Source organism: Henckelia pumila, chromosome 1, assembly GCF_033568475.1.
Source record: "Henckelia pumila isolate YLH828 chromosome 1, ASM3356847v2, whole genome shotgun sequence".
Lineage (NCBI taxonomy): Eukaryota > Viridiplantae > Streptophyta > Magnoliopsida > Lamiales > Gesneriaceae > Henckelia > Henckelia pumila.
The window spans coordinates 79,421,371-79,437,344 of record NC_133120.1 but is presented as its reverse complement, the minus strand read 5'-3'; the positions used below and the strand labels follow the sequence as shown (position 1 = coordinate 79,437,344).

Below are 15,974 nucleotides of genomic sequence, written 5' to 3'. Positions count from 1 at the left end.
TGCCTCCTTATTCCTATCTATACATCAACTTCAAATTAAATCCAACTACCGATTCATTCCCCTTTTCCTGCCATTTTTGGCTCCCATATATTTTTCAAGTGGTTTAAAAAGAGAACGCGGAAAACAAATATATTATCATATCAACTCATGATTCGGGACTTTTGTCAATGATATTTTTAAAATCACTTTTGGGGTATAATTTATTATCCAATACTTCGGTGGGTTTAATTTCCTACTTTATTGCCATTTGATTATAAATATAACTGTTATAATGAGCTTGATTTTTTTTTTTAAAAAAATAAACAAATAAAAGTTTAATCCCAAAACCATCTCACGATCCTATCTCACCAAATTTACGTGAGATCATCTCATAAATTAACTTTTTCGACAGATCTCATATTTAACAACATCTGTGAAAAATATGTATCCTTGAAATTATCTCAAGACATCTACTTATTCTATCTTATACGATAGTCATATATATATTTTGAGTAATGCTACTGGTACAACGAAATTTGTACAACACAAATAAGTCAATACAAAAATTTCATTTATCAAAATCTCATGATAAATTGAATATAAATCTAGTGATATAATAACAAAATCTCACGATATAATTGTTATAAATATCGTTGTACATGATATTTGTAATTTGTTTTATCTTTAGCATTATTCATATATTTTTTTTATGACGTGAGGTCCCACATCCGTTACCTTTCGATGTGCACTGGATAAACTTTCAGACTAAGAAATAGTCTGCAAACTACGATAATTAGATAGACAACACTAGATAAAACATGTACGACATGCTAGTCCAAGAATATATGTTGGTAGGAGGAATGAAACTCCTTACTCTTGGCAAATATTCATCTACTCTATCGTACCGTATCGTACTGTACCGAAAAACGCGTACCGTATATCGTACCGAAAATTACGGTATAAGAAAATTTTATACCGATACCGTATCGAAAATTTCGGTATACCGATTTTCGATATACCAAAATTTCGATATCTATAACTAGCATACCGATTATACCAAAATTTTACGGTATACCGAGATTTCGGTACAGTATCAGTATATACCATTTTATACCCAAAAAAACCATATATTTTTTAAAATTTACAAATTTATTGTTTGAAAATATTATATATTTTGAAATTTTTATATAATATTTCGGTATATCGATATATCGGTATATACCGAAATATTCAAATTTCATACCGTTATCGTACCGAAAAATTCGGTATCGTTACCGTACCGCACCGAAATCTTCGGTATACCAAAAGTTTGGTATTTTTTCAATACGATAACTTCGGTATACCAAAAATTCGATATTTTTTCCTAATAACTAGAGTGGATAACTATTAACTAGTCTTGTTTTTGTTTTTTATTTGAAGAGAAGTTTTGTCTTTTCAGATTTTCTAATCAAATGTCACGCTAAAGAATTAAATAATCAATTTCATCAACGTTAAAGTATATATCATAATTAAATTATGCATCATATAATAAATATTTAGAAACTAGTTTATAAAAACTTCAAATAATAATTAGGTTTCATGATTCACAAAGTTAAAAGAATTCAAGTCATTTGACCATATATTGAAAGTTTGAGACAAAACTGATGACAAAAAGGGAAGCATTATTTAAAAGTTTCGAGGGTGCTCATGTCACTTTAGGAGAAGAGTTCCAAGGTTCAAGATTTTTGGAGGGAAACCCTAATGGATAAAGTGAAAAAATTTGTAGCGAATCGCGGCCATATACAATGAAAAAGGAAGATTCAAAAGCTACAAAAGACTTGAAATTCTTTTTTGTCCCCACAAAGGAAATTATGAAATGAACTGAACAGAACAAGTTTATCCAGTGTGTGACGGTGGGTAGTCCTTATCTTTCCACTCATAATAAAGATCTTCATACCGTGACACAATCAAGAGTCACTTTGCAACTAAACATAGGTATACTATTTGAGAAAGCTTTAAGCTAGTATTTGAAAAAGCTTTTAAAAATTATTTTTCAGTTTTTTCTTAATAAAATTTTAATAATTTGTGAGTAAAAAAAAATGTTTGAGAAAGCTTCTAGAAATCACTTTTTAAAAATTTTGTAAAAAAAAAAAAAACTAAAAATTATTTCTTAAAAGTTGTACCAAACACACTGCCAAAAAAATTTTGAATCTTTGATAAAGGTTGAGCTTTTTCAGAACGATGGAGATAAAAAGATTGCATTTTTAATTGTAAGTTACGTTCATAAAGTTTACTTGATAGCATAACGCTTCACTGGATTTAAAGGATTTTTTCAATGGACGAAACATGAGGTAGATATTTACAGACAAAAAGGTACATCAAGTCCAAACATGGAGGAAAAGGGGGACAAAAGATGGGTAGCTTTCTTTCAGCACAAACTACATTCATTCATTAAACCAAAAAAAAAAAAAAACCAAAAGAGAAAATAAAAAAAAATGATAAAATAAACGATTCTAGGAAATGGTTTCCTTCCTAAAAAGATTATTATTATTATTTTCCACATTTTTCTCTTAATGGCACAATCATGAAGTTCAATATCTCGTGGAAGCAGTGGAGGGTGGACAAATCCACTGTGGGACAGCCGCAAAAGTATCATCCTCGCTCCATTTTCCGCTAGATTTTATGTTATCCAACGCAAATTCCCCATTTGGTATCCCGAAGGATAATAACTCCATTGATTGATTCTGATTCTGATTCTGATGAAATGTAAGCGGCATTTGAGGGACCCAAAATCCCATGTTTTCTGCAGAAAAATCACTCATTCTGCTCTCCGAATCACCCCCAAAGTATGGCTGCACTTGCACTTGCACACCATTTCCTCCATCCTGCAAATTCACCAAATCAAATCAACCAAATCTTCCCGGAACACAAATTTGGAGATAGATTTAAGATCAATATATATACAGACCTTACAAAAACCATAAGCAGTGGAGGAATCAAGAAAGTCGTCAACATGCCAACCAGGAATAGTTTCCATCAAATACTCTGATATTGTACTCGCTGAAACCGAACCATTTAGATTCCCACCACTCGCAAACTGGACATGCCCTTCATCACAAGATTCTAGCGATGTGCATTGGGTTGCTGTATTCTTCGAGGTAAAGGGCATGCCAGCAGAAACCGGCTTCTTTTTCGAGTCTCGGGGCTTTGTATAGCTTGAAACTGTATCGGAGACATCATCAAGGGAAGAGCTTGCAGAAGGGATCACACCAGTGAGTAGAAATCTGGTGTGCCTTCGAGTGTGTGCATTTGCTTTGTGTATCGAAGTATCGCAATCTTTGCACAGAATCGCCCTGTCTTGGTGGCAAAACAAGAAAGCCCTTTTCTCCTGTTTATATATATATGCCATCGAATTTTTAAACAAAACAGAGGTATGAGAATTTGAATGAAAAAAGGCACAAAATGAAGGTAAAGTGGCGCCAGAAGTTTGAAATACCTTGCAGATGTCACAGACGGGGGACTGTTTGGTGGTGGGTTGGTGGAGGGAGAAGCGGTGGTGTTTTCCGGCGACGGTGTTGGCGTGGTGGACGCGACGGTCGCAGGCGGCGCAGAGGGCCGCCTCATCCGCCGTGCAGAAGACGGATGCTTCATCTTGGTTACATACATCACACTGGATCTTCATTTGATTGATGTTTGGCTTCGTGATTCTTTCTCCCTTCGTTTATTTATATGTCAATTCACTTTTGATTCTTGGAGAACATGATGAATCTATTATATAGGGAGATGAATTGTGGACTCTGTGAATGACAGGATGTGAGGTTCAAGTTCTGGAGTTATTTTATGTTAAAAAAATCATTCAATTATATAAATTTTTTTGAAGGGACAATTTAATAATTATAAGATATGGATATCATGTCACTTTTAATAATTATTATATAAAAATAAACATAAAAAAGGTTATATTTTCAACTCACTCATGTAAAAACTCGATCATCAAGCAATATATATTGATTTCAGTATAGCATTATCAGTACATTTTCTACTAACTTAATTTCCCAATATTGAAGAGTACAAGGAAGTTCGAGTCAATAGCTTTTGAACTTAAATAATTGAATCAAACTAGAAATAAATTAGGGATTGGTTTTTTGTATTTAAATAATAGAATTTTGATGAGTTACTTTAGATGGGTGGAAGGGACACATGTCACCGATTAAAAATATTTGCTTGCAAATGCGCCAACCTGTCGAAGAATGGTAACGTGAAAATTAAAATCAACCAGCAATCCATTGTCGAGCACCATTCGTTTGCCAAATGAATTTAATATGTACACATGTTTATAAAACAATAAAAATAAGAATAGGTATATCTAGGAATGGATTTTCGGTATACCGTAACACAAATATTGACATGAAAAAAATTCATACCGATATCGATATCAAATTTCTGAAATTTTGGTATGGAAAAAAACTATACTAATACCATATAGATACCGAAAAAAAATTCGATATATCAAAAAAATATATATATATCGAAAAAATTTCGGTACTATATCCCGAAAAGTCGATATTTTGGTTCGATATCTCAGCCCTAGGTATATCATACTCGTTAAAATTGGAGGGTTCAATCCAACGTATAAATACAACATAAATCTAGTGTGTCAAATCCGAGGTGAATCTGAAACCAAACAAAGAGTGTTAATGGGGGTCGATAAGGTGTCCCGGCGTAGTCCCTTCAACGATAAGGTCATAGACGTGAACAAATAAGAAAAAGAGGAGCTTGAACGTCTCTCGAAATGAAATTGAAAATGAGTTGCAAATGAAATGAGTAAATCTGATATTTATAAGGAGAGATGTAGGAGAACACGTCTTTTTCGTAAGGTACCACTTGCGTGTAGCTCGCACATTTCTTCATCCGATCAAGGCTCGCCCTTCTTGGTAGGGGTGCAAACGAACTGAATCGAGCCGAATAATGGTAAAATTTTAAGGCTCGAATTCGGCTCGATAAAGTATATTCGAGTTCGAGCTCGATTCGAAGCTCGATAATTTCAAATATTTTGGCTCGAGCTCGGCTCGAAATATTCGAACTTATTCGTGAACTATTTGGATATTATGGTTCGAAAGCTCGAAATGTATATATATTTATTATATAATTATATTATATTAATTAAATATTAAGGATGAACTATTCGCGACTATCGAACAGAATAATTTCGGCTCGAGCTCGACTCAAAAAAAAGTTCAAACATGTTCGAATTCGGCTCGAGTTCGATAAGCTCGAATACAAATCAAATATTTATCGAGCGGGTTCGTAAAGCTCACGAACAGTTTCAGTTCGTTTGCACCCCAACTCCTTGGGCGATCCAAAGTATATGGCCTCACCCTTGAGGCGAGGTTGAAACTAAAGGGTCTTGTCCTTGAGTCAAAGCTTAGGCTTAAGGCTCGCCCATCTCAAATAGGCTCTACCCTACCTACTCTCCTCCGTCATCGTCATTCTCAACTTCTAGGCTCATCCTTAACTCTTTAGCACATCTTTGGCTTCCCAACTCCCAAACTCATCTCTAACTCCTTAGCACACCTCTTAGCTCATCTTCACCTGTGTCATCCATTTGCTACTATTGGTACAACTTCAACTCCAACATGTCTTGCATCATCATCTACTCTCATGGACCGACCTTACCCTTAGAGTTGGACTCAAGCCTTGATTCTTGGCTATGAACTCGAATTGGACCTAAGCATGTAATGATCCCTCTCATGAAGTATCAGTATCCATTGTTAAGAGGATTGTTGTTTGCTATATTTTTATTTTTATAGAAATAAATACAAACAAAAATCACCCATATTCATGTAGTTAGACACGATTTAATATAGTTAAAAAATGATAAAAATCATCCTTGAATTTTTTTTTGATAAAAATCAAAATTAAGGGGTGTGTAATTTTATTTTCGATCCAAATTTTTAGCATCAAGTGGTTCAAAAAATATTATCGCAAATGTAATGTTATCAACATGGATAGGATATTTATTTATTTATTTTTGAAGGTAAAACTTGTAAATTTATTATTTAAAATCATCCATTACAAGTCTAACCAATCACAAAGGAAATTCATCATTCATTCATACAAAAAATGATTGTGAGGTAGAAGCAAAAATAACAATATGATGCGCCAGGGGCGGAACCAGAAATAAAATAAGGGGTGGCTAAAATTTTTGAAATATCAATGTATTTATAAAATTTATATAATATATCGAAAATAATAAATCAATATGGGCTGTGCTATAATAAATTTGGGCTAAAAACATAAAAAAAATTGATTTAAAAAACAAGATATATATCTACATGGGCCAAAGCAGGCCTGAGCTGTAGCCCAGGCCTGCCACCCCCTCCATCCGCCCCTGTGATGCGCTACAGAGTTCGCTGAGCGATAAACATGACTAAGGTTTGAGATAGTAGATGCATTCTCTTCGTAATATTTGTGACACAAACTCCTGGGTAGCCGAGATCCTCCTGTATAGTTGTAACTGCTTGCACAACTAGTAGAGAGTTCGTAGCAACCTGTACATCTTCGAATTTTTTCTCATACACAAGTTTAACCCCTTCCAATATAGGTAGTAACTCTCCATGGATAGGATATTTATTTTTAAGTTTACTGTGTATGAAATTTTTAAGATCTGAAATAAGATTTTTTTTTTTGGGCACGCGGATATGTTTTTCTTCAGTTCCGGCGACACCAACTAGTTTTCTGAATTAATAGGTGTTGTATGTTTTAGATTGATTCGGGTATGCCCGATTTCTTATTCTTTCCGTAGTTAATTTAGCTTATGTTTATCTTGATTAGCCCATAGATGTCTGAAGGACATTTAGAACATTTTGAACTATGAATTTATTTTTATCGATTAAAAAAATTATGAAGCTCACACGTGAGGATAAATGTTAACTCATAGATACAATTTAAGAATATTATCTTAAATGCAACATGAAATTTCCTCAATTTTAGGATCACTTTTGACACATTTTTTACTGTAAAAATATGAAAATTATGGAGCATATTTTTGAAATCCCGGATTTAGAAAAAAATTATCAAAATAGTTTTGTAAGTAGATCTTATTTTTGGTTTTGGTCATTTTATCTGTCAAAACTTCGATATTGATTCTTTGCGTTGTTTTTCTTTTATTCGCTTTTAGTTATACTCGTTGACTTGCTTTTACATGCATTGTTGTCTACGGACTTGACAGATTGTGTTTTAAAGTATACAAATAAATAATATGCACCACATTATTTTACTTGAGAAAATTTTGATTCTCTCAATACATATAATCAGACAATGGAAATATATATATATATATATATATATATATATATATATATATATTTCCATTGTCTGATTATATGTATTGAGAGAATCAAAATATATATATATATATATATTGGTACATTAAACTTTTCCTAATGTAAAGCCATGTAAATTACACAATCAATTCAACTTTATAAGCACACTAAATTGGACTGGACATTTTATAGTGGGCAACAAGGTTTCGTTTCGATATGTTTTTAAAAATATTTTATTGTTTTATAAGTGAAAAACCTTAAAATATGTGTTTGGATAAAATTTTGTAAAATATTTTTGAAAAAATATTTTTTAAAAAGTGTTCTTTAAGTATAGTTTTTAAAGAACAGTTGAGAGGTATTTTTAGATGTTTTTAGAACATAACTATGGAAGACAAAGATGAATAACATTGCTTTTGTAATGTTAAAATGCTTTTATAGAATAGTTGTCCAAACACATATTTATTCTTAAAATAAATTTTAAAACATTTTATAAAAAGTTATTAAAAAACATTTTTTATAAAAACATTTTATAAGTACATGTCCAAAAAAAGCCTAATGCTCCAATGTAACGCGTTCTTGGTGATGTCATATATGATAGTAATGTTTATAATACTGTGTCAGTAATGTTTAGTATCAGTAGAGCTGTCAAAACAGGCCGACGAGGCGGACCAACCTGCAATCTACCAAAATCTCCAGTTGGGAGGCAGGATGAGCGGCCAACTATTTAGACGGGTTGGAAAATATCAAACCAACTCGTCTGTTTAACGGTGCGGGGAGGGCCGACCCGCCAATTTTTAGTTATATTTGGAAGGTTGAGACGAATTGGCCCGCAACCCACCACTTGACGGACGGGCCGGCCCCCCATTTAGACGGGTTGAATATTTGTCAACTTAACCCGCCTATATAGCGGGCCGAGGGGCCGGATGGGCTAATTCAGCGAGTCCAACCCACTTTGACAGCTCTAAATCAACAATAAAAACATCAAAAGAAAAATAAATTTACAAGACAAAGACTATACTTTGATTATTTAAAAATATTAAACTCGGACAGATTTGTAAGTTAAACGTGGTTAAGAGTAAAATACTAAGAAAAATAATAATAAGATAGCAGTTTAGCTAAAACAATGAGACAAATATGACCTTTATAGTCAATATTTGTGGAATATCAATAAATATATATATATATATAATCTTGTTTTCCTGCACACCAGTGTGCAGGGATTTTGTGTGCACCCTGTGATGTTCGCGTGAACATCTGAGATGTTCTCGCGAATATCTGATTTTTTTTTAGATGTTCGTGCGAACATCCCGCGGTGCACATAAAATCTCTGCATACTGATGTGCAGTGGATCATGACTATATATATATATATCTATATATATATATATATATATATTTAGGATAATGTTGATTTTGTATTAGATTTTATTTAAAGATAAGAGTCGAATATCTTTCTCCAGATTAATTAGATTCACATGTATCGAATATGGCCAATTTGTTGACAAATCATGGCACAAGATTTATTTAATTATTATATTACCACACATCAATATCTGTCATGATCAAAATTGAAATAACTAAAAGAAGCAAATGAATTTATTAACAAGAAAGAGGGTTAATGAGATCTTATTTTTATGGTATTGTTCAAATAATGAATCTATTTATTTATATTTTAACACATAAGTATAATTATATTGAAGGGTTGACGTGATGAATTATTGAACTATTATATTGATAATTAAAATAATATTATAAGATAGATTGAACTCTAAAAACAATGGGAAGATTTTTTGTATTATAATTTATTAGAATCTCTACTCGTTTCTATGGGTCAGCCTTATCTACTATCTAGTCCCTAGTGTGGGATCAAATTAAATGTTTGACTAGAATATCTGCGTGTGCGGTGATAATGTTAGCACATTAAATATTTATCATTTTAATGGCCCCAATATAAATATATATATATATATATATATTATGAATTTTTATTTCTAACATATTTAAAATTAAAATTAAAACAAAAACATGAAAAATGAAGAAAATAATGGATACATGCAAGGCCGTTTCCAGAAAACTGAAGGTACTAAGCTAATTTAAGATCTATATAAATTTTTTTATTAAATATAAAAACATTACATATGAACTCATAATAATTAAAATGAACTTAACGATCACCAATGTATAATTTAATAAACTATTGCATTTTTTTTCTCGTCGAACTTCCAGATTTTAATGTTATTTTTCTCGTCATGATTCACAAGATGCAAATCTTACAAAACAAATACAAATAAATAAATAAATAAATAAATAATTACAAATATGGATCGATGATATGAGATATAATATAAACATAATATAAAATATATTTTAGATGTTAATAAAATATTAATCACTGATTTTATTTATTGTCAAATTTTCAACAAAAAAGAATCAATACACTAATTTTATGTGATAATCAAAATTTCAAATTCTTTCGACTAAAAATAATGACATAAACAATTGAATTGAATTTTTTTTTAAAAAAATAAAACTAAAAAATATTTATAACATAAATATAGTAAGAATCATTAAACTAAGAAAATATAAATACTTGATTTTTCGCTTTTTAAAATATAACAAAACAAGTACAAATTATAATTTAAATACTAAAATATGTAAGGAATTAAAATCCCGAAGATCAAATTTCAAAAATAAAATGGTTAAAAATTAAATAAAAATACCAATGCATTATAAAAAAAATGATATGATAATGTACCCACTTTGAGCAACCTTAGTCTTGAAAAAAAAATTTAACGAAAAAAGAGTTTTGTATATTATAAAGAATTTTTTTTATTTTTTATTTTTACGTAAACAAAACAAATTACCAAAATCAATAAAATATATTAACTTTTCAAATTTTTTACAAAATATTTAAAGATCCATGAACCATAATCCATCAACAATTTTGAATAAAAAAAAATAAAACATAAATATATAATATAATTTTTTTAAAAAAAATTGAGGCCCTACCTTAGGGGAGGCCCTAGGCAGCTGCCTAGGTGGCCTCCCCTGGAGTCGGCACTGGATGCCTGAAATTAAATATAAATAAATATTTTTATATTTTTCGTTTTTTGAAATGTATTTTTAAATATTTATTTTATAGTTTCATCAAATTAATTTTAATTCAATTACTAAATATTGCTTTTGTTTTTTTAGAGTAACGGTGCTCTTCGATAATAATATAATAAGATATATATTAATAATTTTCTTGGAAATTGAACTTTTTGAGCACAGATTGATCGATTTATAAAATCTTTAATCAAAAATAAGAAGAACCCAAATAATAATGCGGTGAGCAAAGAAACCATGTGCCTTCTTTTAGAAACCATGTTCTTGGGACCGGTTCTTGGCTGGTTCGATCGATTTTGATCGGTTATTGACGGGTTCTAAGTGGTTGAACCGTTAAAAAGATTTTTGAGGATGTTTCGGACCGGATCAATGACTGGTTTCCAATCGAACCGGTCGAATCAGTCGGTCCGGTCCGCTTTTGAAAACATTGGTTTGGAATACTTAGCACACTTTTCGATGTGTTGCACACGAATAATGAGCAATTTTTTTTAGACAATTCGATTTGATACATATTTTTAATAAAAAAATAATATTTTTTGTATAAAATATGATATTTTTGATGCATTTGGTCAGGTGAAATATATGTTCCACAAAAATAATATATATATTAAAAAGTTTGAATAACCCATAATATGACCGATAAGATAATATAACCTCATTTAGCTGTTTATTTATTATCAAAATCAGGTGTGAGAGTAATAATAAAGCTTCAGTTGACACGTGAAAGTCTGAAACCTTATAAAAATAGTTTCGTAGTACTGGAAAAAATTAATTGCATCTGGAAACACAGATATATATATATTATTTATATATACAATTTTATACGGAGCATCAACCCCAGACAACTACTATTTGCCGTTTACTTAAATAGACGAGAGAAACTATTTTCATTTAATAAAATTACAACCACCATATCTTATATGAAATAAATATAAAAAAATTAATTAGATTGAAATTTATATAAGCAGATAATATAAAATTATAATTACAACCGAACTATGTATCGAACACAAATTCTCTCCCCATCTCGCAGAAACTTATGTTGTCTATGAAGGGACACATAGTTAGTAGCTTGTCAATTCTCTTTTGTTCTTGACAAGCGAATCGCGGGCAATGACGGAGCCAGAATTCTTAAAACTATCCAAGCAAAAATTCTCGATTCCATTATTTTTGCATTTAGTTGTAAACAAGAACAGAGTCAGGAAATTTAACTAAGAGAGTTGAAAATAACTTTATATTGCATGAGGAGGCGACGTGGATTAAAATTAAAATAACAATAATAATAATAAGGTACCAGACTACCAGTTGCATATGGTTCAAACATCAGGCTTGTATATATTGAACAAATCGGTTTGGGCCAGGAAGCCGCATACTGTATAGCCCACAACTTAATTGGACCAAACTGTATATATTGAACATCAGGCTCGTATGTATTGAACAAATCGATTTGGGTCAACAGGCTGCATACTGTCTAGCCCACACCCTTTAATTGGACCATTGCCCCAAAGTTTTCCACTTTATTTTTTTCCACTTTAACATACTCATTGTTTTTTTTAGCAAAAAAAAAGGACATTATTACATTTGGATCTCGAACCCGACACTTTATCTCCAATTTGAACTTTGATATCAGATGAAATACACTTTTTCAGCTTTATATATTCATTTCGTAACATATTCATTTCTTACCCATAATATATATTCCAACAAAACTCAAAGCAATTAAAGATAATTATGATGAAAAAAAAGTACGTACCATTAGTTATTATTGCATGCCACTGGTCTCAGCCCCAACTTGATTCATCAGAAATCTTAACAATACCCCCACATGCCACAAAATATTCATAACAATCACACACAAACTAGTACTTTTAATTCTAGAAACTTGGTTAAACGTTTAGTAATAGAACTGAAATAATTACTCGAGCAAAGCAAATGTGGTGAGATCTGATCCCCCGCCGCTGTGGAGACTTGGGTGGTGATGAGCCGGGAGGCGCAGAGCGATTATACGATTCGGGTATCCGAGCATTGAATTGTAATCCCCTTCATTGTCGACTAATCCGTAGTGTGGATCCTCTTGCCTTGCGTCCTATACACATGTATGTGATCAAGCATGCATGATAAAAATTAATCGTTCTTATAATATATATGATGCACAAGTATTAAAGGTCAATGTATATATAATTTAATTTTGTCATATTCCAAGCAAGAAAGCCTGTTAATAATCGTGCAATATTATTGGATTGAGGCCCACAGGGGCATAGGCGAGTTGGTAAAGTCTGAGGTGACGTGGGAAGAAATTCCCCAGCGTTGCGGGTTCGATCCTCGTGTGGAGCATATTCCTCATTGAAATATTTGGGGTATGCTCTGGGGGTTGGACCATGTTGTTCCCTCTCTCAGGTCCCTGCCTACTCGTGCACATCCCTCGATTTAACCCCCGCATGAGCCAATGAGCCTCTAACTCATGTGGGATGGGGTCCTTTCGGAGTCAACCTTTTTTTTTTTTTTTTAATATTATTGGATTGAGAAACACATGCAGTTGATTGAGCAAAGAATATGCTTACGAATTCCAGAACAAGATTTCTATGTATTTCTTCGACGTTCCTTAACTGAAACACACCGAGAAAATGACGATTATAAATCAGCAATTCGAAAAAGAGAATATTTAATATATGTGGAAGAGAAAAATGACATGAATGTGTGCATTATATATGGTACCTTTTTCTTGCCAGTCTCGATCTGGTTGCCAATAACTTTGTACTACATTTGAAATAATGTTGGAATAATTAGTGGACTCAAATTAATGTGATAATTGATAATTAGTTAGGTTTAAAGTATTTTTCTAGCTAGGGGAAATTAATTAAAGAAATAAGGGTAATTTTATTCAACTCACCTTGATGATGAAAACCCTAATTTTATTTATTTAATTAATTTTTTGGTTAAGAAATTAACAATTGTAGAGAGTAAATGAAAATAAAGATGAAACCTTTCTCTCTCGAATGATTCTGAGAGAGTTGTCCATGTCTTCTATAAGATTCACCATGTGATGGTAGTCCAGATCATTCAAGCTCTCTCCCATCCTTTGCCTGATTAAGTTATTCATCAGATTTAATTAATTAAACCAAATATATATATAATTAATTGACATACCTAATCTCCCTCCTAAGATTTCTGTTAACCTCCTTAAGCTTCTTCAAGTGATCTTGCATTTTCTGTAAAAATAAAATAATAATAATAATAATAGCAGATCTACAGATTTAACTCATCAAGAAACAAATTTTTGAGAGAAATGAAATATTAAATATATATGTAAATAATTTGTGATGGATCTGGCTGATTAATTAAACTTATTTTGATCTTGTATGTTTTACTTTCATGTAAAAAATACATATATATGTAAATAAAAAAACAAGAACCTCATAGTGTGAGCTCCAAAGATCAACTCCAACAGCCTTCTGGTACTGATCAAACAACTGCTTCGTTCTTGATAATTAATTTAAACATAAAAACAAAATCAAGAATTGAAACATAAATAAAAATAGAAAATAATAATGAATAAGTTTAGGTATATATGTACGTGGAAGAGGGGCTGATATATTCGTGAAGCTTCTGAGTACTGGAAATCATGATAATGGAGACCTTAGCATCACAGAGAACAGTAAGCTCGTGAGCTTTCTTGAAAAGCCCATTTCTTCTCTTGGAATACGTCACCTGCCTGTTTGTTTGGTTCTCTATTCTCTTGATCTGGATCTTTCCTCGAGCCATCCAGCTACTTTCTTCTCTTTCTCCTTCCTCCCAATGGTGATGGATAGTAATAATATTGGATTTAATTTGGAGATATATTATTAAAGGAACTGTGTACGTGCCTACCTACCTAATTCTTAGATTCAAATTGCCCCATACAATTATTATTTGGTTAATTCAAATCTCTCTCTTTTTCTTCTTTTTAATTTCCTAGCCTCCGAGAAAACTAGATCAGGTATAATTCATCTTTCGGTTCATGAGTTAGGTTTATGTATACAATTTATTTTGGTTTTTTCAATTTTCGGTTTTAGAAGTGTATATATAATGCAATATCCCAACCATTTACTTTGGTTTGTTTCGGTTTCTACCAAGGTTATGTTGGTTCTACCCCAAAAATTTTACTAATATTTTTAAATTTAACATTTTTTTTTTTTGAAAAAAAAAATTGAACTACATGCCTAAGCATTTAATTTTAGGAAAAATTGTTTTTTTGGTCCTGTATGTTTGTCACTTTTGCGAGTTCAGTCCTTTATATTTTCAGATTTCAGTTTTAGTCCGCTATCTTTATTTTTTTTGCAATTTTAGTCTTTTTTCCGACGTAGCGCTGACGTAACACCAAATCAGCGCTGATGTGGAGCTGATGTGTACAGTACCACGTAAGCATTTTTGAATAAAAATGATCGAAATTGCCAAAATCGAAACATACATGACTAAAACTAAAATATGAAAACATAGAGGACCAAAATCATAAAATGAAAAATATACAGAACCAAATTTACAATTTTTTCTTAATTTTATTACCAACCTAGACAGGTTTTACACCGCCTAGATGGGCAACAGATTTTTCCAGCGACGCCTAGGGATCACACCATGCAACGCCTAGGGAACGACGTAAATATCTCCCATTTGAAAGATATGTATGGATTCGAAGCCATGTAGACAGTAGAATAAAAAAAAATTCCCCCCCGGCTTCAGCAGTACTCCTATGTTGTAATAAAAAAAATAATAGTATCTAGTTTCTTTTGTTTAATTAGACTCCTTAGGCTGAGTTTGATACGAGTGATGTGATAAATAATATATAGATAAGTAATGTAATGTAATAAAAAATAAATAAGAAAAGATAGTGGATATTTGATTTGATTTGATTTGATTGATATATTATAGTTTATTTGATTTGATTGATTAAATTTTATATAAAAATGACAAATTACCATATTATCATTTTAATAATAAAAAAATATGAATAATATTATTTATAAGGGGTAATATAGTAATTTCAATTCAATAATTTGATTGATATAAGATAAATAATTAATGATTTGATTGATGTAAAATTATAATTAATAGATGGATAAATAATATAATGAGAAGAACGTGTGATTAGACATGATAATTTTATACATAAATTATTAATAACGGTACCAAACGGAGCCTTAATTCCTTCTGTAAGTCTCGCGAGGCTTATGAAAAAGTTTTCCGGATTTTTCTATGCACGATACAAACATGTAAATAGATCTCAAATTAATTACAAGGCCCAAACACAAGCAAAGGTCTTAATTCCTTCTAACAATTTCCATATATACTCACACATCTAATAATTGTATTTGAAATAAATAAATCGATTATATATGCAAGGGAATATTCTAACATCTCTTTATACTCCACTTTCACAAAGTGTAACGTGTATTTTACAATTTGTTGGTAATAAATAAAAATATATAAGAGAGGGGAGGTGGGGTTGAAGTGAAAGAGTTGGAGGGACCATATTATACCAGAAAAGGAAAGAGTTACTTAAATGGTGAAAAGGGTTTGCAGGATTTGATAAAGTAATTTAAGAATGAGT

At 31.4% G+C, this 15,974-nt stretch overlaps 2 protein-coding genes across 2 annotated transcripts; both read right to left on the bottom strand.

Moving 5' to 3' along the window:
* Positions 1-2,291: 2,291 nt before the first annotated feature.
* LOC140875376 (B-box zinc finger protein 20-like) lies at positions 2,292-3,802 on the bottom strand. The gene is made up of 3 exons (XM_073279044.1): positions 3,455-3,802; positions 2,927-3,346; positions 2,292-2,843 (listed from the first exon to the last, which is right to left on the bottom strand). The coding sequence occupies exons 1-3, from the start codon at positions 3,638-3,640 to the stop codon at positions 2,550-2,552; spliced, it is 900 nt and encodes a 299-aa protein (XP_073135145.1). The 5' UTR covers positions 3,641-3,802; the 3' UTR covers positions 2,292-2,549.
* An 8,430-nt stretch (positions 3,803-12,232) lies between these two features.
* LOC140892926 (floral homeotic protein DEFICIENS) lies at positions 12,233-14,365 on the bottom strand. Its single transcript, XM_073301989.1, has 7 exons — positions 13,965-14,365; positions 13,804-13,870; positions 13,538-13,599; positions 13,374-13,473; positions 13,106-13,147; positions 12,952-12,996; positions 12,233-12,476 (listed from the first exon to the last, which is right to left on the bottom strand). Exons 1-7 carry the CDS (start codon positions 14,150-14,152, stop codon positions 12,306-12,308), a joined length of 675 nt encoding a protein of 224 aa, XP_073158090.1. The 5' UTR covers positions 14,153-14,365; the 3' UTR covers positions 12,233-12,305.
* Positions 14,366-15,974: the final 1,609 nt, after the last annotated feature.